This window comes from Anopheles coluzzii, chromosome 3 (assembly GCF_943734685.1).
Source record: "Anopheles coluzzii chromosome 3, AcolN3, whole genome shotgun sequence".
In the NCBI taxonomy this organism is placed as follows: domain Eukaryota; kingdom Metazoa; phylum Arthropoda; class Insecta; order Diptera; family Culicidae; genus Anopheles; species Anopheles coluzzii.
The window spans coordinates 48,608,387-48,632,106 of record NC_064671.1 but is presented as its reverse complement, the minus strand read 5'-3'; the positions used below and the strand labels follow the sequence as shown (position 1 = coordinate 48,632,106).

At 40.7% G+C, this 23,720-nt stretch overlaps 2 protein-coding genes across 7 annotated transcripts in view; one reads left to right on the top strand and one right to left on the bottom strand.

Moving 5' to 3' along the window:
* Positions 1 to 1,005: 1,005 nt before the first annotated feature.
* Positions 1,006 to 8,931, bottom strand: LOC120958067 (acetylcholine receptor-like protein cup-4). Of its 4 annotated transcripts, none has more exons than XM_049609520.1 (8): positions 8,787 to 8,931; positions 8,482 to 8,636; positions 8,357 to 8,401; positions 8,173 to 8,282; positions 6,430 to 6,818; positions 6,221 to 6,361; positions 5,976 to 6,160; positions 1,006 to 1,249 (listed from the first exon to the last, which is right to left on the bottom strand). In XM_049609520.1, the coding sequence occupies exons 1-8, from the start codon at positions 8,848 to 8,850 to the stop codon at positions 1,064 to 1,066; spliced, it is 1,275 nt and encodes a 424-aa protein (XP_049465477.1). In that variant the 5' UTR covers positions 8,851 to 8,931; the 3' UTR covers positions 1,006 to 1,063. The 4 variants fall into 4 exon arrangements, with proteins under 4 accessions (XP_049465477.1, XP_040236086.2, XP_040236087.2 ...); XM_040380152.2 differs by lacking the exons at positions 5,976 to 6,160; positions 6,221 to 6,361; positions 6,430 to 6,818; ... (2 more) ...; positions 8,482 to 8,636; positions 8,787 to 8,931 and adding exons at positions 1,305 to 1,489; positions 1,549 to 1,689; positions 1,759 to 2,147; ... (2 more) ...; positions 2,546 to 2,700; positions 2,819 to 3,248; XM_040380621.2 differs by lacking the exon at positions 1,006 to 1,249 and adding an exon at positions 5,735 to 5,921.
* A 3,327-nt stretch (positions 8,932 to 12,258) lies between these two features.
* Positions 12,259 to 23,720, top strand: part of LOC120958580 (daf-12-interacting protein 1) — a 29,646-nt gene continuing 18,184 nt past the window's right edge. For 2 of the 3 annotated variants that reach the window (XM_040381483.2, XM_040381481.2), the window contains exon 1: positions 12,259 to 12,912. In XM_040381483.2, coding sequence (XP_040237417.2) covers positions 12,823 to 12,912 — 90 coding nt within the window. In that variant the 5' untranslated portion in view covers positions 12,259 to 12,822. The remainder of the gene's footprint in view (positions 12,913 to 23,720) is intronic. The other variant, XM_040381484.2, reaches the window with a different exon arrangement.

Below are 23,720 nucleotides of genomic sequence, written 5' to 3'. Positions count from 1 at the left end.
ATATATATATATATATATATATATATATATATATATATATATATATATATTATGACACTTATATATTTTATATTGCAAATATGCCAAAGTATCGCAAATATGCCAGAATAACCGCTGCCGGTCAAGGGCTGCCTGTACCTACTAGTGAAGTGAGCTTGGCTTTCATTGACTTTTTCAGTGAAGCCAAAGTTAGCAGTTGATATTAACTTTACTTCCCATACACATTTTCGCAATTGTATTGGAGGATATGGTTCGTTCGTCATTTGTGTATTCCTTATGTATTTATTTGTTGTACCCCTATCGTTGCAATTTATTATCAGACGTGTTGTAGGCTAATGACTCATGATTAGTTTATGAGTAGCCTTTATTGTTTGCCATTCAACATTAATCTTAGCTCTGGGTATACTTCTTCTTCTTCTTCTTTGGCTCAACAACCGTTGTCGGTCAAGGCCTGCCTGTACCACTAGTAGGCTTTGGCTTTCAGTGACTAATTGATTTCCCCCCATAGCAGGATAGTCAATCCTACGTATGGCGGCACGGTCTATTTGGGGATCGAACCCATGACGGGCATGTTCTTAAGTCGTACGAGTTGACAACTGTACTACGAGACACTGGGATTGGGCACTGGGTATACAAGATAAGCAAATATTGAATGATTCTCTAGGACAGGGGCCTCCAAACTTTTCAGCTCGCGGGCCGCATTGCTTCAAAAATATTGAGGGCCATTTGACGCAACCTTTAAATGATGAGTGAACGTTTAAATCTCGTTTTTACAACAAAATACTAACGATACTAATACAGTTTCGTGTTACTAAAGCTCGATTTTTGTCTAAGAAAAGCAAAAAATATATTTTTATTTGAATAAGTCATAATAACGTAATATTTATATTAACTCTGGCAAAGTCATCGTGGGCCGCATTATAAGCTCTTGAGGGCCGCATGCAGCCCGCGGGCCGTAGTTTGGAGACTCCTGCTCTAGGATGATCGAGTTAAAAAAACAGTATATTTCATCTTTTTAAAGTACAGCGTTTATTGTTGTACTTTATTTATTATCCACAATGATTCAATTAGCGCACACTCTCCCACCAGACTCAGCATATCGATTGTGAGTGTGTTGTAATGGAATGTATATCCAGAAAAGTAGTAGATAAATTATAACATACGCAGCTAAAATAAAACGATCAACTAGTTTCACAAACATTACCCAGTCCAGGGTCAGTCTTTCATCGTTGTTAATAATAGTACATGTCTGAAAGAATGTTTACGGTTTTAAATGGTTTCAAATAGTTAGTTGTAATCATTACCTTTTGCCCGACGCTTAGATAGTCTACTTTAAGAATCCAATTCATCAGACGGTTGGATAAGATAGCTCTCATCGATCGTATGACAATGTTTGGCGGAGTTGATTGCAGACCGTGCAACCAGCGGTTGATCAAAGTGCTCACAAATAACAGGAACGTCAGTATCATCGAAGCAATTATAAACAACACTAAAACATATTTTTAGCAACCTTTTTACATAAAACGTTTGCATATTTGTGTATCTTACCTACTCCAGGAATTTCAGGGGTAGGGTTACTCATTTGTTGTAGTAGTTGGAAATGGAATATCATACAAATTAAGGGGATGACAATCTTCTCTTTGACGCGGGAATCCAACAGACAGACAAAAATATTCAACAAGCTGAGAGCTATGTAAAGAAAGATACAAAACATGTATGAAATTAAATAAAAAAAGGTTTAAAAAGATGGAATATTACCAAAAGCAGGAAGATAGATTATTGCAATTGTGAGGTGGGGACTGTGTTCCAAGTTGAATTCCAACTCCTCAACTGTGCGGCTGGTTGCTCCAGGAATGCTTAACTGTGTTTTATTGGATGAAATACTTGTAACGCACCACTTAGTTGTAGGTAAATGACGATTTGACGGCAAATATGTAATGACAGGTAAAAAGTTAACTTCATCTACGAGTTCTTTATCTCGATTTGTGAACCACATTCGACAAACTAGTGTGTTGAACGGCCAGCGTGAGTAGTCGGACGAGCATTTAGCAGAAATTCTGCAAACTGGCGAACAAGACACATATCCATTTACGCGTAACAAACAGTCCGGGTTCAAACAGGATACAGATGGTTGTCCTTCATAGTCTCTGGAATGTATTGTGATATAAAGTTTGAAAAAAAAATGTGTTGAATGGTTCATTTACCCTTCTGAATACTTACGAGTTAATATTTTCAAACTGAGGGGACCAAATTTCATCGTTGTTGATATTTAGTGTAGTAATGTTGGACCAGTCCGATGCGTTCCAGGCTAAGGAGGAATCTTGCCAACGCTTTGTTTTGAACCCAAAAAAATATGGAAAAATGTTTTGTTTTTGCAATAATCGCCTTCCAATTGCTTTAGATGGTAAAAATGTCTTACCATGTAATAATTTACTTGAAAACTCATGACGCTTCTGTATTCACTCTTTCAACAAAAAAAAAAGATAAATTAAAATAATCAATTAAAAATACAGTAATGATTTGAATAAAATAAAGTTATACATACAATATCGAAACTATATAAAACCGCATACGTAGTTATATTAATTGAGTCAAATTCACTTTTAGCCGGTCGTATCTTTGGATCATATCCGTTGCAGAACAAATGTTGTTTGATGGTATATTGTACATTGTCTCTTTTTTTGTCACAATTAATTGAGCCTGTAAATTAAATATTTGAAGGTTTATGAAGGAAGCTTTATAAATATTTATTTAAAAGAAATGACCGATCTATACATTGTTTAAGATTAACTTTAAATGAAAAAACCAATAACCATACTTGCGGAATCGAAAAGAAATGCCACTAGAAGCGGGAGATAAATAAATGACAAGATATTCGCCATTTAATTATGTGTTGCTGGACGAATGCTAAAATGTAAATGCTCGTATTCAAACTTTGTAAGTATTCTTGAGTGTGAACTAACCATTCGTAGCACTAGTAATAATCTGGTCGTCCTGCAAATGGCAGATCTACTTATATTTCCTATAGAAATGTTCAATGTACCGCCGCACTACTTGATCAGCAATGACGTAAGTGCTCTAGAAATACAATACAATGCTGATAATATTCTCAGACATTGCAGGAAAGTGAGTATGCGTTCTCTTGTTTCATCAGGGAAGAAAACTCAGGGCCATATGTTGCACAATGAATTGATGTTTGTGCCTATCAGTCAAGTAGCCTCAATTCTACCACTATTACCATGGCACAAATTAATCTATCTTAGAAATTCGTAGGAGTTAATTTGTTTATGAATTTTTGTATACCTAAGTTCTAGAGAAGATATAAACTGGATATCAGGTGACGAGGTTATGGCGACAATTGAATGAAATTGATCGTCTTAAGCAGGTATCATTCTTGGAAAAAGTTGAACGTTGAGAATAGATAACAAAGTCTTTGGTGGACGTAACGAGAAGAGACGTATAGAACCAAGGAGGATTGAAGGGAAGAAATTTTGAATGCTTAGGAAAGTCGAAATGGGTGTCATGACAAATTTCTATGTGACGCCAAATTTAAATAGCACATCCTTGTATTTTTTTGCAATATTTGTGGATGTACCTTTCCGATTAAGATTTTATTTATTCAGAATCTTAAAGTAACATAGTTTACTCCTTAAAAGCATATTACTTTAAAATATTGATGGGACATTTTTCAATTATGCGGATTTTTTTTTCTCCGTAGAACAGGTATGAAATAAAAAAGCACCATCATTTTCCATCGGAGCTGGGCAGCATGCCACTTTACCACAGCCACTTTATCACTGCAATATATTGCAATATATTGCAATATAAGAATCAAAATTTACTTTTAAATGATCTATTCACATGGAGATTCCCGGACTTATTTCGCTTCCCACACTTCTTATTTCAATTCAACAACTAATTCTCATTCCGGACCTAACTCCTACCGGAGTAAATTGCGATTCCCAGGTCGATTCCGATTCCGGAGACGATTCTGATTCCGGAGCCGATTCCGATTCCGGAAACAATTCTGATTCCGGAGCCGACGAATCAACAACATGCTGAACATGTTAATAATATCATCGAAAACCCTGTATTGTGAAGTTTGAATACGAATAGTAAGTATTCGGATATCTAAAAGTGAATAGCAACATGTTTATTATTTAATTTTTTTTTGAAGAGACCAAAAATGGTTTAAAGATATTGCAATATTTACACAAAATTACAGATTATTTCATCTATCATTTTCATTTCGCAATGCGGTGCTTCGTAAAAATCAATAACTAAACTTCAAATCTATCTATCAATCAAATCTGGCATTGATGCAAACAACTGGCATCAAAACTATGGGTGTAGTGCAAAATATGAAGAATAAATACAATTTGCGATTGAGGAAAATCTTGAATCAGGTTAGATTTTTATGTTTTGAAAATATAATACACAATTTGATAAAATATGTTAATGTTGTTTAAATCATAAAATTATTATTATTTCATTACTTGTTTGATGAGCTTTGGAATATTCATACGGTTACAGTTTTTCCCCGAGTTACGCACTTATACAATTTCGTCCCGACCGTTATCATGATATGCAACTCCATAGTTTGTTAACAATTTCAAACTAATCGAACTATTTGATTAATTCGTTTAGAGTGGATTTACTCGGCTATTTACCGGCCAATTTGAACGTCCGACATCTCAAATGAAAGGTCGTGATTCGACCGATAGTATATTTTAGTGTCAGAACGGATCCGCATACTACAGGCCGAAATATTAAATCGAGTCTGACTACTTTTATTAGAACTCAATTTCTTCTTCTGTTTGGCGTAAACATCCTACGCGGACATGCTGGCCTTTTTTATAGGCTTACGAGACTTCATTAGGCGCAGCCGGATAGTCAGTCCTTGCTACGGAAGGGCGACCCATTCTAGACTTGAATCCTCGACGAGCATGTTGTTAAGTCGTTCAAGTTGACGATTGTATCACGGGACCACCCCTTAAATAAAATACTTTGTGCATTTTCCCATTTTGGAGTTTCCCATTTGAAACTTTTTTGGAAAGGAATTGTTTTGGTACACTGTGTCATAACCGGATCCGGAGCTGTTGATGCGGAGCCGTTTGGTGCGGAGGTGTCTCCAAAATTGTCTGGCTTTGGATCCGTTTTGCCCATCACTACTCACAACAGAGTATGTAGTCATGACATGGCCCTGTCAACAATAATTTTCCAGGATGTTCGGTCCCTGGCTGCAGCTTCCCATTCATGTAGACACCCTATCTCCAACAGGTCTTGCTTCATCTGGAGCTGAGGGTCCACGATCACCACGATCAAGATGTTCGATTCGCCGTACACCTCAGCAAGTTCGTGTTTCATTCTTCTCCTTCTCCACACTCCATGCCCGGACAAACCGTCAAAGATAGTCCGGAAGATGCGTCGCTCAAACACTCCCAGAGCGTTTACATCCATCCAGATAATCCAGAATCATGTCCATATCTTACCACCGGATGAATCAGTGTGTGATATATCCCACATTTCGTGTGGTCTCGAAATCTTATGGATCTCAACAGTTGGTAGCAATGGGTCTATGCCCTTGATAGCAATGGGTTAGCAAATCTTGAATGTATGAAGTGTATCTTAACCCCCTTAAGAATGGTTTTCTTTAATTACATAATTAAATAATACTGTAGATTTTGTGCTTCATAAATACTTTATTTTAATTTTTTATTTATTGAGCACATATTTCAATTACCGCATACTCGCGTACCACGTTCATGATATCGATTATGTGTGTGTTGTAATGGAATGTATATCCAGAAAAGTAGTTGATAAATTATAACATACGCAGCTAAAATAAAACGATCAACTAGTTTCACAAACATTTCCCAGTCCAGGGCCAGTCTTTCATCGTTGTTAATAATAGTACATGTCTGAAAGAATTGCACGGTTTTAAATGGTTTCAAGTACATAGTTGTAATCATTACCTTTTGCCCGACGCTTAGATAGTCTACTTTAAGAATCCAATTCATCAGACGGTTGGATAAGATAGCTCTCATCGATCGTATGACAATGTTTGGTGGAGTTGATTGCAGATCGTACAACCAGCGGTTGATCAACGTGATCACAAATAACAGGAACGTCAGTACCATCGAAGCAATAATAAACAATACTAAAAACATACTTTTAGCAACATTTTTACACAAAACTTTTGCATATTTCTATATCTCACCTACTCCAGGAATTTCAGGGGTAGGGTTACTCATTTGTTGGAGTAGTTGGAAATGGAATACCATACAAATTAAGGGGATGACAATCTTCTCTTTGACGCGGGAATCCAACAGACAGACAAAAATATTCAACATGCTGAGAACTATGTAAAGAAAGATACAAAACATGTATGAAGTAAAATGAAAAATGGTAAGAAAGTTGGAATATTACCAAAAGCAGGAAGATAGATTATTGCAACTGTGAGGTGGGGACTGTGTTCCAAGTTGAATTCCAACTCCTCAACTGTGCGGCTAGTTGCTCCAGGAATGCTTAACTGTGTTTTATTGGATGAAACACTTGTAACGCACCACTTAGCTATAGGAGATTGATGAGCTGACTGCAAGTATGTTATGATAGATAAAAAGTTAACTTCATCTACGAGTTCTTTATCTCGATTTGTGAACCACATTCGACAAACTAGTGTGTTGAACGGCCAGCGTGAGTAGTCGGACGAGCATTTAGCAGAGATTCTGCACACTGGCGAACAAGAAATACCTCCATCTTCGTGTAGCAAACAGTCCGGGTTCAAACAGGATACAGATGGTTGTCCTTCATAATCTCTAGAATATATTATGAAAAAAGGTATACGTTGAATGGTGAATTAGCCGTAGCGTGCTACCTCGGCGCACTTTGAAAACATACATACACAGGCGTCTCCAGAGCTGTTCGGTTGTATTCAAAGAATTTATTGAAAAGGGCTGATTAGCGATTGATAAATAAATTAACTCACTCACATGCATCTCAAGAAGCACATTTATGTGCACCATTGCACAATATCAAGTACCACAGTTTAGTTTTATTGCCATCAAATATACAACATGATCACCACATATGTAGTCGTATGAAATTATTACAAATGGCAGCAATTGGCAGGGGAAACTCTCGCCTTCATGAGCAAATAGATCCAGCAAACCGCGCTAGAAACACTCGGCAACTGGGCGATAATCAAAATCAAAGAAATGCTCAATATTTAACGATCATGATCTTGATAGTCCTACGTATGGGTACGGTCTATTCGGGGGTATTCATGGCGGGCGTGTTGTTATATCGTACGAGTTGACGACTGTAAAACGAGACCGGCCCAACATTTTCTATTTACATCACAATAATGTTCAGTTCTTCTACATGAAAACCACGAAAGAATGAAGTGACTTGAAAAGTCACATTGAAAAGTCCATATAAATTGAACAGTCAGCTAACTACCGAACATCCAACTAAAAATCAATTTACAAGGTTTCATAAAGTTTACATCATCCTTACATTTTTAAAACAAATGAGTATGTAATACACAAATTTTGGACGCTCAAAAGCTAAAAAACTGTCAAGTGTAGTACAGCTTGTGGCGTGTTGAAAATCATGTGGAACGGATAATATTTGATGGAAATGTAACATTTGACAGTTGTTGAAAAACTTCTCACTCGCAGAGAATGTACTACTAATGTACAAAATCTGGTAATCGTAGAGCTAATTATTTGTAATAATATTTCTTGAAATTAAATGTTATAATTATTAAGTCCTTTTTGACATACTGCGTTTTCCAGGATTTATTGGTAAGCTCCCATAATTTTTTAGGCTCACGATTTATTCATCGTATCTCATAGATTTTTGGTTTGTTCCCACGATTTATTGTTATCGTCCCATTGAAAATCAATACAATTTCACCAAAAAAAATCTGGAAAACACCTAAAAAATAATGGAAACACACAAAAATACTATGGGAAGCAACTACAAAACTATGGAAACACTATAACTCTAGATGCGCCTTGAATGATGTTTTTACCGTTCGGTCTTATTACAGGGGAAACCCATTTTTTAATCGCTCGTAGCATAATGTCTTCAAGATCTAGCGCCCTTAGCGGTGCTAATCCGGTAAACAGTACGCTACGAGCCTAATTAACGTTTCGGAATACTTACGAGTTAATGTTTTCAAACTGAGGGGTCCAAATTTCATCGAAGTTGGTATTCAGTGTAGTAATGTTGGACCAGTCCGATGCGTTCCAGGCTAGGGAGGTATCTGACCAAAGCTTTTTTTTATACAAAATTATGATTTTTTTTACAACAATCGCTTTCCAATTGCTTTTGATAGAAAATGACTTACCATGTAATAAATTATTTGGAAATTCATGATGCTTCTGTATTCACTCTTGAATTAAAAAAAAAAAACAAATAATAAATAAATTATCACAATATTAAAGTATTAAAATTAGATGCAATTATACATACAATATCAAAACCATGAAAAAACGCATACGTAGTTATATTAATTGAGTCAAATTCACTTTTAGCCGGTCGTATCTTTGGATCATATCCGTTGCAGAACAAATGTTGTTTGATGGTATATTGCACATTGTCTCTTTTTTTGTCACAATTAATTGAGCCTGTAAATTAAATATTAGAACATTGCATGAGATGCAGTCGATAGCATAGTAACTGTTTATGAAGGACGCTTTAAAAATGTGTATTTAAAAGAAATGACCAATCTATACATTGGTTAAGATTAACTTTAAATGAAAAAACAATAACCATACTTGCGGAATCGAAAAGAAATGCCAGTAGAAGCGGGAGATAAATAAATGACAATATATTCGCCATTTAATTATGTGTAGCTGAACGTATGCTAAAATGTAAATGCTCCTATTTAAATTTTGTATATATTTTTGAGTGTGAACTAACCGTTCGTGGCACTAGTAATGATCTGGTTATTCTAGCGATGGCACTTCTTCTTATATTTCATATTGAATCATTTAGTATATCACCGTCCTACTTGATCGACAATGACGCATGTGCTCTAGAAATACAATACAATGCTGATAATATTCTCAGACATTGCATGGATGTGAGTATGCGTTCTCTTGTTTCACTGTTTTAGGGAAGAAGGCTCAGGGGTTGTTGTCAATGGTATTATGAGTAATATTTGTGCCTATCAGTCAAGTAGCCTCAATTCTACCATTATAATGTGTTTACACATTAATCTGGCTTAGTAATTCGGAGGGGTTGATTTGTTTATAAGATTTTTTTATATATATGTTCTAGGAAAGAAGGAAACCGGATAACAGCGACGCTATGGCATTGGCGACGATTTAATGAAATTTATTCTCTCTTAAGCAGGTATCATTCTGGGCAAAAAATGAACGTCGAGAAGAGATAATGTTAAGAGGCATATCGTGAAGGTAACGAGAAAGGGCGTATAGAATCAAAGAGGAAGGGAATCAATTTTAAAATCATAGGAAACGTGAAGCGGGCGCATTTGCATGACAAAGTACGTATAGCTAAATGACCTGCTTAATCCTATTGAACCGAAAATAATGGTAAGTGGTCGCGATCGCGAAAAATATTCTAATTAAGGATATGTCAATAAGTTTCTTGTCGGTAGCTCAAAATAAATTGATTAAAAGCAAACTGTTTTTAATTATATTGTAAATATTTTTTATGTGTAAAGAATCATATTCATGGAGAAGATAAATATTCTAGCTTTGTTTGTGTTGTTCAATATGCAATGCGATGATTTATAAAAGACGATAGCTAAATTTTTATGATATTTGGCTATTTCTTCTGGCAAGTTTGACGACCACTGACCTCGACCAACAATGAATATAGGGCCAAATATGTAGAAGATGAAGTAAATTGAGGAAACTTGCGATTGAGGAAACATACATTCAAAATATAATTCACAATTTAGATTATTTTTTGTTGTTGTTTAAATCCAAATTTTATTATTATTTAATTGCTCGTTTGATCGACATTGATATATTCATACCATTAAGGATATTTTGGAGGTTTTTATGTGGTAAGTACGAGTTTTTAAAATGTCCTCCTGTTACTTGCTGTGAGCTATGTTTGAACCTTTATCGTTTTAAGTATCCTGTTTTTATCGGTATTTATTATTTTTATTTCATTTATTAATTGAAAATTATTTGCCTCAAGGGTTATACAATTGTACACTTAATACTTAGATACTAACTCTAAATCCAAAATTAGCCCTAATCTATACAATTTCAGTAAAATTAGCTAGAAAAATCATGAACGCAGAGAGCAAAGTTCACAATCGCACACTTTCTAGGAAGACAGCTGCTTCTGGAAGGCTAAACCCAATCAACACTAGCTGATTACTGTTACCGGTGTTTAGTTTCACATGATCGTTAGCTTGGATTTTACAACTTTTCTAATCCATCGTTTGTACACAGATACCATTCCAACTGAACGATAGCACCGAACCTTTCTGTTGCAGATTGACAAGCCATTGCATAAGATGCTAGTAACAGAGGATTTGCAAGAAGAGTTTGAATTATTCAACAACATTGAACACCACGTCAACAAAGATCGCCTTAGCTCAAGAAAAAGAAACGTTTAAATCATATTTAAAAGTGTTAAAGCAACATCTTCATGCTTACAAAAAAGTGAAAAAGTGAAGGCATTGTATTTGGGAGAAAGATGTCAAATAATAGCTAGGGAAATTAAAACCAAAATCGCAAATGGAAAGTAAAAAAAGCAAGAGCACTTATTCAGTAAACAGATTTTAAAAGTTTGATAATAGACATAGCAAATTTGTTTTCTGGATAGTTTCAGTTTTAGACTTTTGCTTTTTATTTTGAATTTCATTCATATTGATGGGATGATAATTAAGGTTACTAATGAAACTAATTGGATCGGTAGTATATTATAGGTTCAGATCATATGTTTTATTGTTTGGATAAGACGGATTTGGTGTACCGTTCACAAAATACCTTTTACTGTAACAAGCTGTTTCTTTTGTGATTGAATCTAATGTTTTCCTGATTCAATCATTTCTGTTGATTGTTGGATATTGGTTCGTTATCACTAAACATTCACACATTCGGATACAATAAATCCTACAATTTCGTTGGCTTTGTGCATTCAGATGAGTTTTACAATTGTCAACAAGCACATAACAAGTAACTTGTATTAAACGATACCAATCAATTAAACTTTTTTTTATCTCGAAGCCTTTCAAGTGCTGTAGAAATTCCATTTTAATTTTTTATAAAATTTTGGATTATTTACGAATTTTGGATCCAATATCCAAAAATAATAGGTATTTTATAATAAATTACTGTAATTCGTAGAAAATTTGTATACGATAATTTGATACGATTTTCATAAAGACAACAAAGCATGTAGTTGCTCTATTTTCTTCCTATCCTGTCAATTTAACTATTTGAGTTTACGCCCCAATAACAATAGCAATAATGATGCTGTGCTTGATGAATGTCAAGAGAAGTTTCATTCATCCTAACGAATTATTCATATACTATCTTGAATTGGAGCGTGGAGGAATCTTTTCTTTATCGAATACAGATATCTATGAATACAGAGATCCAGATCATTGAAGGGGCCAAAAACTGGGTATGGATTTTTGGAGATTTTCTTCTCAAATTCTTCAAATTCAAGAATCTGTATTGATGCCAGAAAAGTCCAAAAAGGGTAAGAACCGTAACATTAGTTTCTTTGTATGTTCTAGTAATGTAGTTAAAACAGCCGCATAATGGTTTATATAATTTATACATTAGTTTTGAATGTTTAGCACTGTGTGATACCTTGAGTGTTTAGAATAAGACACATACAACGCAACTTAAGTAAGCCTCACGAGCTAAATCCGCTGTTGTATTATTTCAAACAGTTTAAAGGTCACACTGCTGAAGTTATTATTGAAGTAACCTGCAACATTTGCATGAGACGCATTTTATCGTGTGTGCTCGCGATTGATACTAAGTGTACAAACAAACAACCGACACTGTGCCTCATCACAGCGATGTGGGATTTGTTGTGAATGAAAACGAAAACGATCTCCCCGCTGCGAACTTTCTTACGCAGATGAGATCGGGCGCTCAGTCTTAGCCGCTTCGGAACGCATGGTTGAAAGGGAAAGAGAAAGATCCCATCCCGGTTCGGGTGGGTCGAATCGGATGGATGGTTGGCTAGATGGATGGGCCGCTGAGAAAGTGCACTTTGCGGTGGAGCGAAAAGCCGAACACTCTTCAAGACGGTGCGCTGACGAGCCCCACCATTCGACGAGCCGAGTCTAGCGAAACCCGTGCGAATCGATTCCGTCGGAGCTGGTGGGAACGTGGCTTCGTGCGTTCAGCGGCATTCAGAGTGCAAGGAAATTCGTCTCGGTCGGAGCCTACCGATCTATGGTGGCGTTAAGATAGCTTGCATTTCAACGTTGATCGTCCACCGCACAGGACGTTGGGTTTCGGAGTCTTGCTCCTCGGTGTGAATCGCTTGCATGGATTCTTTCTAACGCAGCTCGCTCTGTGTCGTGACCATCCTGTCCAAGCTGCCCGCAGGTTGTTCTTGTGGCGTTTGTGCAAGGGTGCCGTGTGTGACCGTGTGTTCGTTAAAATTGTGCAACCGTTCCAATTGGCGCCAATAGCAGTGTACAGTGTGCTAGCAGCAGTGGTCTAGGGTTGAGGTTCGACTTTCCTAGGTAGAGGTATCGGTAACCTCAGGATAATCGTGAAAGCTCAGTGAACGGTGCAAAGGATTGGCCACTACACGGCTTGCAATTTGGTAGTGTGCGTAGTGAAGAAACACGGAATCAAAATGAAACTGCCAGCGTTGCTGTTCAGTTTCGGGCTGATAACAGGTGTGCTGTCGCAAGGATTTGGACAGCAGCCGCCACCATTCCGACCGGTGAGTAGCACGAAATACGACAGCAGCAACAACAGCAGCAGCAACAACAAAAAACTGACGACTCCAAGTCAGCTCTCACTTTCTCCGATTCTGCCACACTTGATCCGCACCGAGCACAATAATAGCAGCAACAGACAATATTGATAAAGTGTGAGAAACAGGGAGAGTGACGTCGAGAAAAGGTGTGCGCATGCAAGAGAGCGCACCACCAGGGGTGAAAGATAGGAAAGCGTTTCACAGCCCCAACGAAACCGGTCTGTGACAACGCAGCCATCTTTCTTCCGCGGACATCTCGTGCAGAAGACGGCACGGGGCGATGTGCCAAAACCGGACAGGAAAGGCTACGCAGCCCTAGTCCGGCCTGCGTTGTCCCGAAACGTGAGCTCCCCCCGCCCGAAAAAAGGCTACGCCCGAAGAAACAGAAAGATAGAGTGAAAGAAAACGGCAGTTTGCTTGTGTCGAAGGCCCTAAAGTTTTTGCTTCACCGAATCTTGCCCGAAAGGCCACGACCGGATTCCAACGCAAGTGGACCCGCGCTCTCTTGGACTAGGTCTTTTTGCCAAGCACTTGGCAGCACCGACCGTAAAGGCACAGTAAAACCAAAAAAAAAAAAACAATCAAATCGAACGCCCCAAAAAGCCAACCCTAGCCGATACACACAGGAAGTTACACGATCCGGTCGAACTTACGCGACATTGACAGCAGTCCGACCCGGGTTCGTTTTTGCTTCCTTTGACCTTTAAGGTCTTTCTTGGTCGTTTCGAATTTTCTCTTTCACTTTGCAATTCCACTGACGCTACTGCGCGAAGGAGAAGCGAAGAAGCTAGTTTAGGTGAGCTGCGGGATGATCGCGATCTTCCGTGATCGGCCGCACTGGGGATCACGTTTGGCGTGCACCGTTTGAGCGGGCACTGTTTACTTCATCCAAGGGGATCTTACGACATTTAAAAGCTGCACTCGTGCACCAAAATAGTCAGTGAAATCGTTCTCCGGTTCCGATGGTTTGGGAAATTTGCAATTTTAATCTACAACCTGCCAATGCGCAGTGGAGCCGGTTGTGAAGCACCTGGCGGGAGTTAGAGTGGGAATATTCCAGGTTGTTTGTCTTGTTTAAATGATTCTGCTATGAATTTTATGTAGTATTGTGCATTTTTTGTAACTGATCATAACATTAAAAACCTCAAATCTACTTAGTGATATCTCCTATCAAAAAACCTCTTCTGCTTAGCATCAGCCAGGCAGGTGACTGAGGGGTTAAACCGTCGAAAAGAGAAGCAACAAGTTGATCCATTCGCAACAGACCTAATATTTGTAGCCGCAGTTATAAACATCATTGTTGAGTCTGCAAACAGTGCTCACCTCGTAACACTATGCCAGTCACACCAACCACTGAAAGTGAAGACGCTAGTGTGCGTTCATTGAACTCATGGGGAATCAGCAAGTGAGCGAAGCATCGTCGCGATTCGCATCGGCTCCAGCGTCCCACTGACTGGGAAGTGATGAACAGAGGTCCGGGGTGCGATGATGGTGATGATCAACGATCTTCTCCTTTTGACACGCGCCTCTACGTACGTGTGTAAAGGCTTATGCACGTTCGTGAATATGCGTTAGCTTACAGTACGCGGGAGCAGTAGGAAGTTCTTTCCACGACGCAAGTAACGATCACTAATGTCGTCTTTGTCGTCGCATTCGTGACCTACTGAAGGCACACACGGCGTGGCTGGATGTTTAGCAATGTAGTGTTTCCTGCTCGTGTGTACTTCACCTTCAACGAGACACAAGCAGCGAAAGGTAACAAGAAGAAAAAGGAACCGCAAACCGCAACGAAACGCTTCGCGATGTAGCGTGGGCCCTATCGCTCATATGATCGGAAGGAAGGACCGGCGGAGCGCGTGTCATGAAGATGTGCCTCGAAATCATAAGGTCGGCCGGGGGGGGGGGGGGGGGGGGGAGGGGGAGCTGGGTTGGTCGGAATGTCATCAAGAAGACCGTCTGCTGTAGTTCCTCTCTACTCCAAGAGAAAGGTGTTTGGAAGAAAGTGAAATATTACGGCAGCTTTATTCCCTTTGGCGCGCGCGCCCGCCCTGCCCTCAGCAGGTTTGCCACTCGTGAGCCGATGCAACACGGGGCCCGATGACAACGGTCGAGGACCAATGTCGTCAAGCCATCGAATTCCCGGCTCGGGCAGACGCAACTGCACATGAAACATTCATTCGTTTATCATTTTCATTTTCAACGAGTGTCAGCGGCGTTGTTTTTTTCTTTAATATTTCGCTTCCTGCTTGTCCTACTTCAGCGTACACATTCCTTTTCGGGTGTAAAACATTTCGCACGCGGCGAAATTTCTCCAAAACTGAACCTGTTTGGTTTGCGTTCGGACGGACACATGTCTTTCCGGAGTCGGTTAGTGCTCGGTTTGGACGTGATCTGCACTATGGAAACAAGCACTTTTGTGCCAAACTTATGGATGTAGTTCTGGCTGTTTAATGGATGTAGTTGTAAAAGCGGAAAGCGGAATAATATGCAAGAAATTGTGCCGAAAACATACGTGTGTAACAATGTAATGACTGTGTGTGTGTGCAGTCCAATTTACACAACATCAACGTTATTGCACCATGAACAATTGACATTATGTCGCAATAAGTCGCCTTGCTTCAATTGTGCTGCCCATCTTAACCAACATGCTGCATCGTGTCTTCCACTTTGCGCAATTTTGCCGATCGAACACGATCTAAGGCAAAACGATCGATACACCACATCCTCTTTTCTGGAGGGTTTGCATATCGTGAACAGGAAAAAAAAGTTTCCATGCTTTGAATCGTAAACAGGCAAACGAGAACATCGTGCATCCAGATCTACTCAATTCTGGAGCTGAACGTTGGTTTTGCTAACGTTAATTTAGTGTGATATTATTGTGTTACGCTCAAACATGATCTACCAGTATGGGAATGATGCCTTCAAACACCGTCCTTTCCTTGCACTGGTCGCGAACTGATGATGCTCAACAGTCCGAGTAAGTGATCGGTAACGGTAGCAGCACAAGAGCGAAAACGAACACCATTCCGATGGAGCAACACGGTTTTGTGCTCATCAATTAATCGATCCGCCTGTGAAAGATACACGTGTGCAAAACCGCACCGGACCAGAACGGGTGGTGGCGCCTTGCCAATCATCGCAAGATAAACACATCATCGTAGTCAAGCACCGTGTCGAAGGAAAATGGATTTCTTTGCTGGAATTTACCGAAACCCACTGCATCGATCGACTTTCAGACACCGCCCCAGTCCAAGAGGCGTCTTATTTTTACCGCCACAAACATTATCACACCAATATTTTTCAGGCAGGGGGGCAGGTCACGATACGAACAGAATCAGCGACGGATGTAAACGCTTGATGGTTTGGCTTTTTTCATTTATTGAACGAACCATTTGTTGTGGTTCAGTTTTATGGCACCGCAATCGCATACGGTTGCGCGAAGGTGTGCTTTAAAAAGTAAATGGATCTGTTCACAGTTATTCGCGTTATTGCCAATGCGTGATAAGCTGGTGGAAGATTTACAGCTAGGGTGTGTCACAGATGAGTGATTTCAGCTTCACTCAAAACGCCGATTGTGAAGAGAAAATAGTGCTCGGGGCAGTGGTAATGTCTGCTGAAATGGAATTTAATTTAGAAGCGGACGTGCAACAGAAGTAAACATTGAGAGCGAGCTGTTGAAAGAAATATTAATTATTAATGCTCATTAAAATATGTGTTGGTTGTTTTGAAATGGATTACAAACAGCGAGTTGAACGCGATGCATCGTTGGAAACTACAATCAGACCACCAATTTGTTCGACAAATATTTGTGATTCGTGCTGCGTTTTGCACATGTGGAATGTTGTATGGTTAAATGTTATTAGAGCCAGCGATGGGAGTGTACCATAATGGGTTGTGTCAATCATACCATCCTACGGTCGCCCTTTTCTGCAACGACCTGCAGTGTGTTGATTTTTCTCCCTACTAATGACTGCCCTCTGGGCAGCTCGCACAGCTCAGTGCAGGCCATTAAACGATCGTTGTAAAAATTAAATTGCGATTAAATCAATCATAAAGCCCAGTGTTTGTGGCGCGGCGGTGGGAAAATAATGGTGCCAGCACGGTCAAATACAACCAATGGTATGGTTAGAAACAGGGATAGAGAGGGAGAGGGAGAAAGCGTCGTAACAGTGCCACAGAGCGCAGGCCACGCAATAGCTCAGTTTCCGGCGTGAGTTCGCACCTTAAGTTGACTCCCAACGGAAACAGCATCCCAAAATGGCACAGCGCTGCCGTCAAGAGGACAGCGAAGAAAGCCGGCAAACAAGTGCGTTCGAATAATTGTTCGGACTTACATAAGCTGCTCATCCATCTCACGACGATCACGATCGTCACTGGTGCTCGATGTCGCATCAAGATGCTGCGAGTGTTGTGTTGTTGTGGAAGTGACGGAAATACCAAGGGGAAACTTTTACTTTTCTTCCACTGTTTGGTGTGACTTTCTGGCGATTGGTGACCATCTTCACTTCAACAACGCATCCGTTATAGTTGTGTGGTCAAGCAGAATAGTTGCCAACGTTGAAAATATACAATATTTGGTTGATCAATTACTGTTGGCTGATGATTATTAATGATTATGCAAGAGACAATTGTTTGATAAAAGTAAATGTTCGGCTTGGGTTTAAAATAACAGTATCTCGTCAAGCGTACAGATAATTTGCTGATCATCTCAGCCGAACATCATATCATTGGACCATGCTGAAGCACAAAAAAAAACAAGACTTAAAGATCTTATACTACAATTGTCATAACGACAAAGCGTTTTGTAACCGATCGATTTAATAGAAATTTTAAACATCACATTTTGTGAATGTCTTGATATCAAAACTTAATCACATAATTTATAATTTGTATACCAGCATCATAATTCTGCTCTACGAGATAATAATTACAAAGTGATTTGAAAGAAGAAAAAAAACCTACATAAAATAAGAATGATTTCGATGATTCGTCAAAGCGTCGTTCAAAGAGGTGAAACCTTCGTTAGAAGAATGGACACCTTTTTGCTTCGACTTACTGTCAAACTCAAACTCTTTAACTTAAATGTACACATTAATTTAGGGAAAACGCAAACCCCAAGACAATCATCAATTCCAATTCAGCAGCTTTCTTCTGGCCATAGATAGCACTATTTTTCTGTTCCCGGCAGTAGAATGTCAATATTTCCCCCCGGCTAATGTCACTTTCGCGACGGTACGCTGTCTAATTAATTTCAGTCAACAGCCGGCGGCCAGCATATTCATCACATTCTCCAGTCAGCGATCTACCACCAGTGATTTACCGCGAAAATACAGGTTTAAATTGCTGCTACTAAGGCCCCTCTCCCCCCTCGTTTAAGCTGGTGAAATTTTTGCCAACGAAACTTGCAACCCCGTCTTTGCACGCCTGGCAATGGCATCCCGGCGATCACGCTTTCCGAATCGCAACGCATACTGCACCGCTGTTGGTGCATTGTTTCCACCCAATGGTTTCCGATTGGCTAGCGGCACTCGTGGAAGAAGGGCAAGCATTGCGCCAGCGGGATGCTCTTACCTCCCGTATCAATGCTGCTTGCTCTTCCTTTAGCAAGGGGAAAACCGATTTTCATCCCAGGCTTGGCTGGCCAGTGATCAAACCCGGGCCTTCCGTTTGGCTGCAGCTTCGATCGTCGCTGTTCAATCAGGTGAATGTGGAGAACATACAGCACATCGCAAATCGCGCACAAACACACGCTAAAAACGCGATGCGCATGCATTTCGTCGAGCGAAAGCACAAACCAAGCGATCGATGTTCCCAGCCTTAAAGTGAAACCCAAAACCCAACGCCAAATCAACCATCCAACTCATCCGCCCGACGATCCGTTCGTTCGTTCGTTCGTTTGCCATTTTGTAAATTCCTGCCGTTTTTTTCACGCCGTTGTTACTTTCTTCTTCTGCTTGTTGTATGCATTCCTTCCGCCGACATCGAGCCTGTCTAGCGGGCTAGGCCGGTCTCTGCATTTGCAATAGGAAATTTCTCTCTAAAATCCGCTTATACCAAAGCCTATATCATCGCCACTGCCATATTTCGCATCTTCGAAAACAGAAGCGGTGATCAGTGCACGATTCATGCGACTCGTAAAGAAGCGACTTTCCTGGGCTGCTGCTGCTGTTCTACCCCCACCCGGCTGATGCGGATACGCGAATACGGTCCGCGTGATAGCGAACCGGGAGGGCGGCGGTGGGGCGAATCGATTGATTTGAATGAGAAGCGTGCCGGGGTACGGGGTGAAGCGCCGAAGCTGAATAAATTAAACTCATCGCCATATGTACACACAAAGAAAGATATTCGTGATGATGCTTACCGCTTGCAGCGAGCGGCCTTTGGTAGGAGCGCGCACGGCCCAAGGGAAACGGTAAATCTGCACACGAAAGCACACTCATCTTCGATAACGACGACACACGTGAGATGCGCTTCAGAGGTGCCGTTCGGAAAGTGCATCCAAGGAGGATGCTTTTTCTTTTCCCCTAATCCACCCCTCTCCCTCGGGTGAAGAACCATCGGGGAGCATTGCAAACAGGCGATCGATGCGCAGTTTGCCACGGCCTGGTTGTTATCCGTTTGGCGCACGGCCTCTCCAAAGGCCTCTTTCACAAGAAGGGACATCGCGAGACCCCACGCGATTGCTATCGGCATTGATGAGTGCGCACTAATGGAACCGTTGTTGGGGTCTTTAATCCCAAGGTGGATGTAGAATTCGCGTGCGTCCATGGTTGAATACTCGCTGCAGATACGACTGGCTGGCTGGTAAATGAAGTCGTAATTGCCACCACCAATCGCACGGCAGAGAGGACAGGCAGGTCGCGGTATGAGATGGTTCCACTTGTAATGGCAAATGAAGCTGTCTCGAGATGATGAGTGGAAAACAGGCCCAAAACAAATAAAAAAAATGAGGCAAACCGCGCAGAACCTGGTAATTGCCGGGTAACCTACGCCCATGAGGTGGTCAATCGGTGGGACGCTAACACGTTGGTCCGATCGATTGTTCCATAACTGTAGAAAAGGCAGTGAAATTTCACAACCGAGGGTCACAATTTGGCTCGTTTAAGTAACGGTTTTAGGGCAATTATTTACTTGCAAAAACACAACATAATTACGTACGCACACACACATTTACGGTAAGATGCGATGCAAGTCCTTCCAGTTGGAAAAGAACGAAGAAAGAGAAATCGCTTTACAGAACTAGGTTGTTAGGCAGAAAGGTTACAAGAATCATACATACGCGTTTATGATTAGTGAAACATTTACATGGGGGATTCGAAGGTATCGTGAATGTTTATGAAGGGAATGCTGCAAATTTTCCAACGAAACCGAATGCCAACTCTACGGCGAATGATCATTGAATTCGCTCGAAGGTGGAACGATCGTGATCGTAATTAAAAATTAACACCCCCCACTGTCAAGTTACAACGCCAACCTTATTCGTTCCTGTTTAGTGTCAATTGAAGAGCCCAAGTTTTCACTTTTCCTCAGTCACGCAAGATCATGCAATTCGAAAACGATCGAATTTTTGCCTGCGATAGATATAATATCGAACCACTGCATGATCGTATCACATATGTGCAAATATATGAATATGAATAACATGGAATTTTAGATTAATAATTGATTATCACGATCGTGCAAGCTTCAAACAATCCGGTTTCAGAATTAGCGAACATTTCTTCGTCGTTGCAAATCGTATTTACAGATAAGAAAACTAATTAGCTTATCGAAACCGTCGTAGCACCGAGTTGCCGCGACTAACTAAACATGGTTTGTTTCACCTTACGATGGGAAGGTTTGCACATCTCCAGTTTTGATTTACTATCTACCCTTTTTCCATTACAATCGTCTGCTGCAGAAGCACACATTGTTCACATTGAAATACTAGCATCTTCTCGTACAGTACTTAGGATGAGGTACAAAAAAGGTGTCTAGCGCTTGATTACGCACTAAATGAAGCAGCAGACGCGGCCTATGTACTAAACCGTCGGCAGCGATGGCGGTTAAGATGTGCGGCACGGGCTGAGCATAGCTTTAGCTCGAATGCTTTTCAGACCGTTTCAAGAGCAAGACTCGCTCGTGCGGGTTTCACCTGCATTTTGCGCCACTACAACATTTCGTTTGTTCACTGTGGGTGGAACGGTTGGTAATTATAATGGATATTTTTGTTTCTTTTCCCTTACAAGGAGATTTGGTCGGAAGGAAAAGAACTACTACATAGTCATATTCACCATTTTTATCGAATTAAACACAACAAATGATGTAATAGTTGTAACAGTTGCCTCATTAAACACGAGCTAAATGTATTCGTTTAAAAATTATGCTCTTATTAGGGATACTGAATATTAATTAGAAAATGTGTTTAACAAAACAAAAACGTTGATGCTACAATTAGAGTGCGGTTAATGCTTCCTTTTGGTACGGCTAATTAAATCAAACACAAAGAACAATATGACCCATGGCTGCCAGTGGGCAGAGGTTTTTACATACACAAACATTCTCTTCGTTTCCGTTCGGCAATTAATTTCCCACACATTCCAAAGCTCAATTAGCAGGAGAAAGAGATTACATCTCAGCTTTGAACTTTTCCCTTATTTCCTTGCGTTTCAGCTACGTAGTCGGTTTATCGCCTCCCGGTCAAGTTGGTGTCATAAAATGCTACTTTTTTTTGTTCGTTTTCGCTCCGAAATGGAAGCGTCTTCCGTTTACGATCCACCGAAAGCCCACGCAGTAAGCGGCAAGCGTCTACTACGGCATTCGTTTTATTAGGATCTACCGCAGTCGAGGATCGTTGTTGGGGCGTTGATCAAAAGCAGCCTCCCGGAATGCCAGCGGCTTAAGCACGCGGGAATACCAAACGATTTGAGGGGGTAATATCATGAACTCAGTAAAGCGTTCGCGCCCGAAGAAGAACAGCCTTTTAAAATTTAGCGAAAGCGCTTCCAAACCCCAAAACCCGTACACGCTGCAACCAGACATGATAGCAACGAAAATGATCTTCTATGCTGAAGCAGATGGTGTAAAATACGAGAGAGGAAAAAAGCATACTCCCCGCGAAATGGAAAGTGACTGAGTGGTTTGGTTTTTCTGTCACGGATGATGCTCGGCCGCACGATCGTCAAGAGCACGTGTTGAAGGTTTGAAAAACAATCCAATTGAAGGCTCGAATCGAACGCGCACCCGCTGAAGGCCGCCGCACTGCACGAATTAGACAAGTGTAATATGCACAATTTTCTTTAATCGTCCGACCGTCTCGCTCGGTGCTAATGGATTTAATTATTATGATGAGTTGTTTTTTCTGCCACCTCCTGCCGCTCGCTCGCCAGCCATATAGTTTGGCGATGATTCTGTGCCGTGGAATCTTCTCGGACGGTTTCACTATTTTACGTGTTTTTTTGCTTTTTCCTATTTTTTGTTGGTAAATATGAGTTTGTTCCGCCGGGCAAACTTCCGCTGTAGACCGGTAATAGTCAGCCCGCACGTACGCTAGTCCAATCGCCACAGCACGCACCGTGCCACTTGATTGTCAGTGCTGCCATTGCAGAAGATTAATTAATTTTAATTTCTGCTTTGCTCTTTATCCGACGCACCTTGCGTACGCTTTACATAATTCTTCACCTCCGAGTTGTTCCAGCCACCGTTTTCAAGCAAAGCCCGTCAATGGTCCTCCTACAGGGCGAAGGAAAACGAATTAGAAGCAATTTTTCATTGAATTTCTCCGTGCGAGATTCCTTTCACGTCCAGTGGGGCCGTGGGTCGACAGCGCGAAGGTGTTTAGGGTTGTCCAGGGACCAAACCGTGGCTACATCCGGTCCCCGGGGCCATAATTGACACTGGTACGGTGCAAGGTTGACGCTAATTTTGTCATTACGCCGGCCACCCGATGACGATGTGAGGTGTGATGATGGAAGCTGACCGCCGTAGCGCCGTTGAAAGCCATTTCCATTTTTCCATGATCATCGCCCGGATCGGGAAGGGCGATCATTTGTTAGTGTCGCGTTTGGTGCTATTTGTAACGGACGTTTCCAGTGGGAGTGGAATCGGATCAACACCACCACGCTCAGAGGTTCGTTTTCCGGTTTCATTCACGCGTGACAGTTTGCTATTAATATCAACACTGTATTTAATCCACGTTGGAAGATTCGTTAAAATACGTTTTTCTCTCTATTTCTCTGTCTCTCTCTCTCTCTCTCTCTCTCTCTCTCTCTCTCTCTCGATCTCTATCTCTCTCGATCTCTATCTCTCTCTATCTTCTCTCTCATTCCCATGCTCTGTCATCTAAGGTACGATGAAAAATACAGCTAGATTAATGAAAGCAATTGAAGCATCTCCACCAGAAGAGGTTTAAAGTGTAAACTCCACACTTTCTGAAATTTAGGACAAACATATGAGAGAAATGCTGGGAGCACATTTGTTTTGCATAAATTACCCTAATTATCGGCGAATGAGCTGTGACTTAATTTATTGTTTTGACTTCAACTATTTCGCATGTTACGTACTGTAGCCATGGCCGCGGATTAGTGGAAACTATCACTTTCCTACCTGCTCGTACAAAAAAACACACACAAAAACACACACACACATTTGCCCACGTATATTCTTTAGGCAACAAACTCATTATCACTTTCAACTTCCGTCCGGTTGACCGTATCGTCGATGCGATCGGTATTTGGGTTAGCGCGGCTGTGAACGTGTGGCTTTCATTCGTTGCCCCGTGACACGGAGTGGAG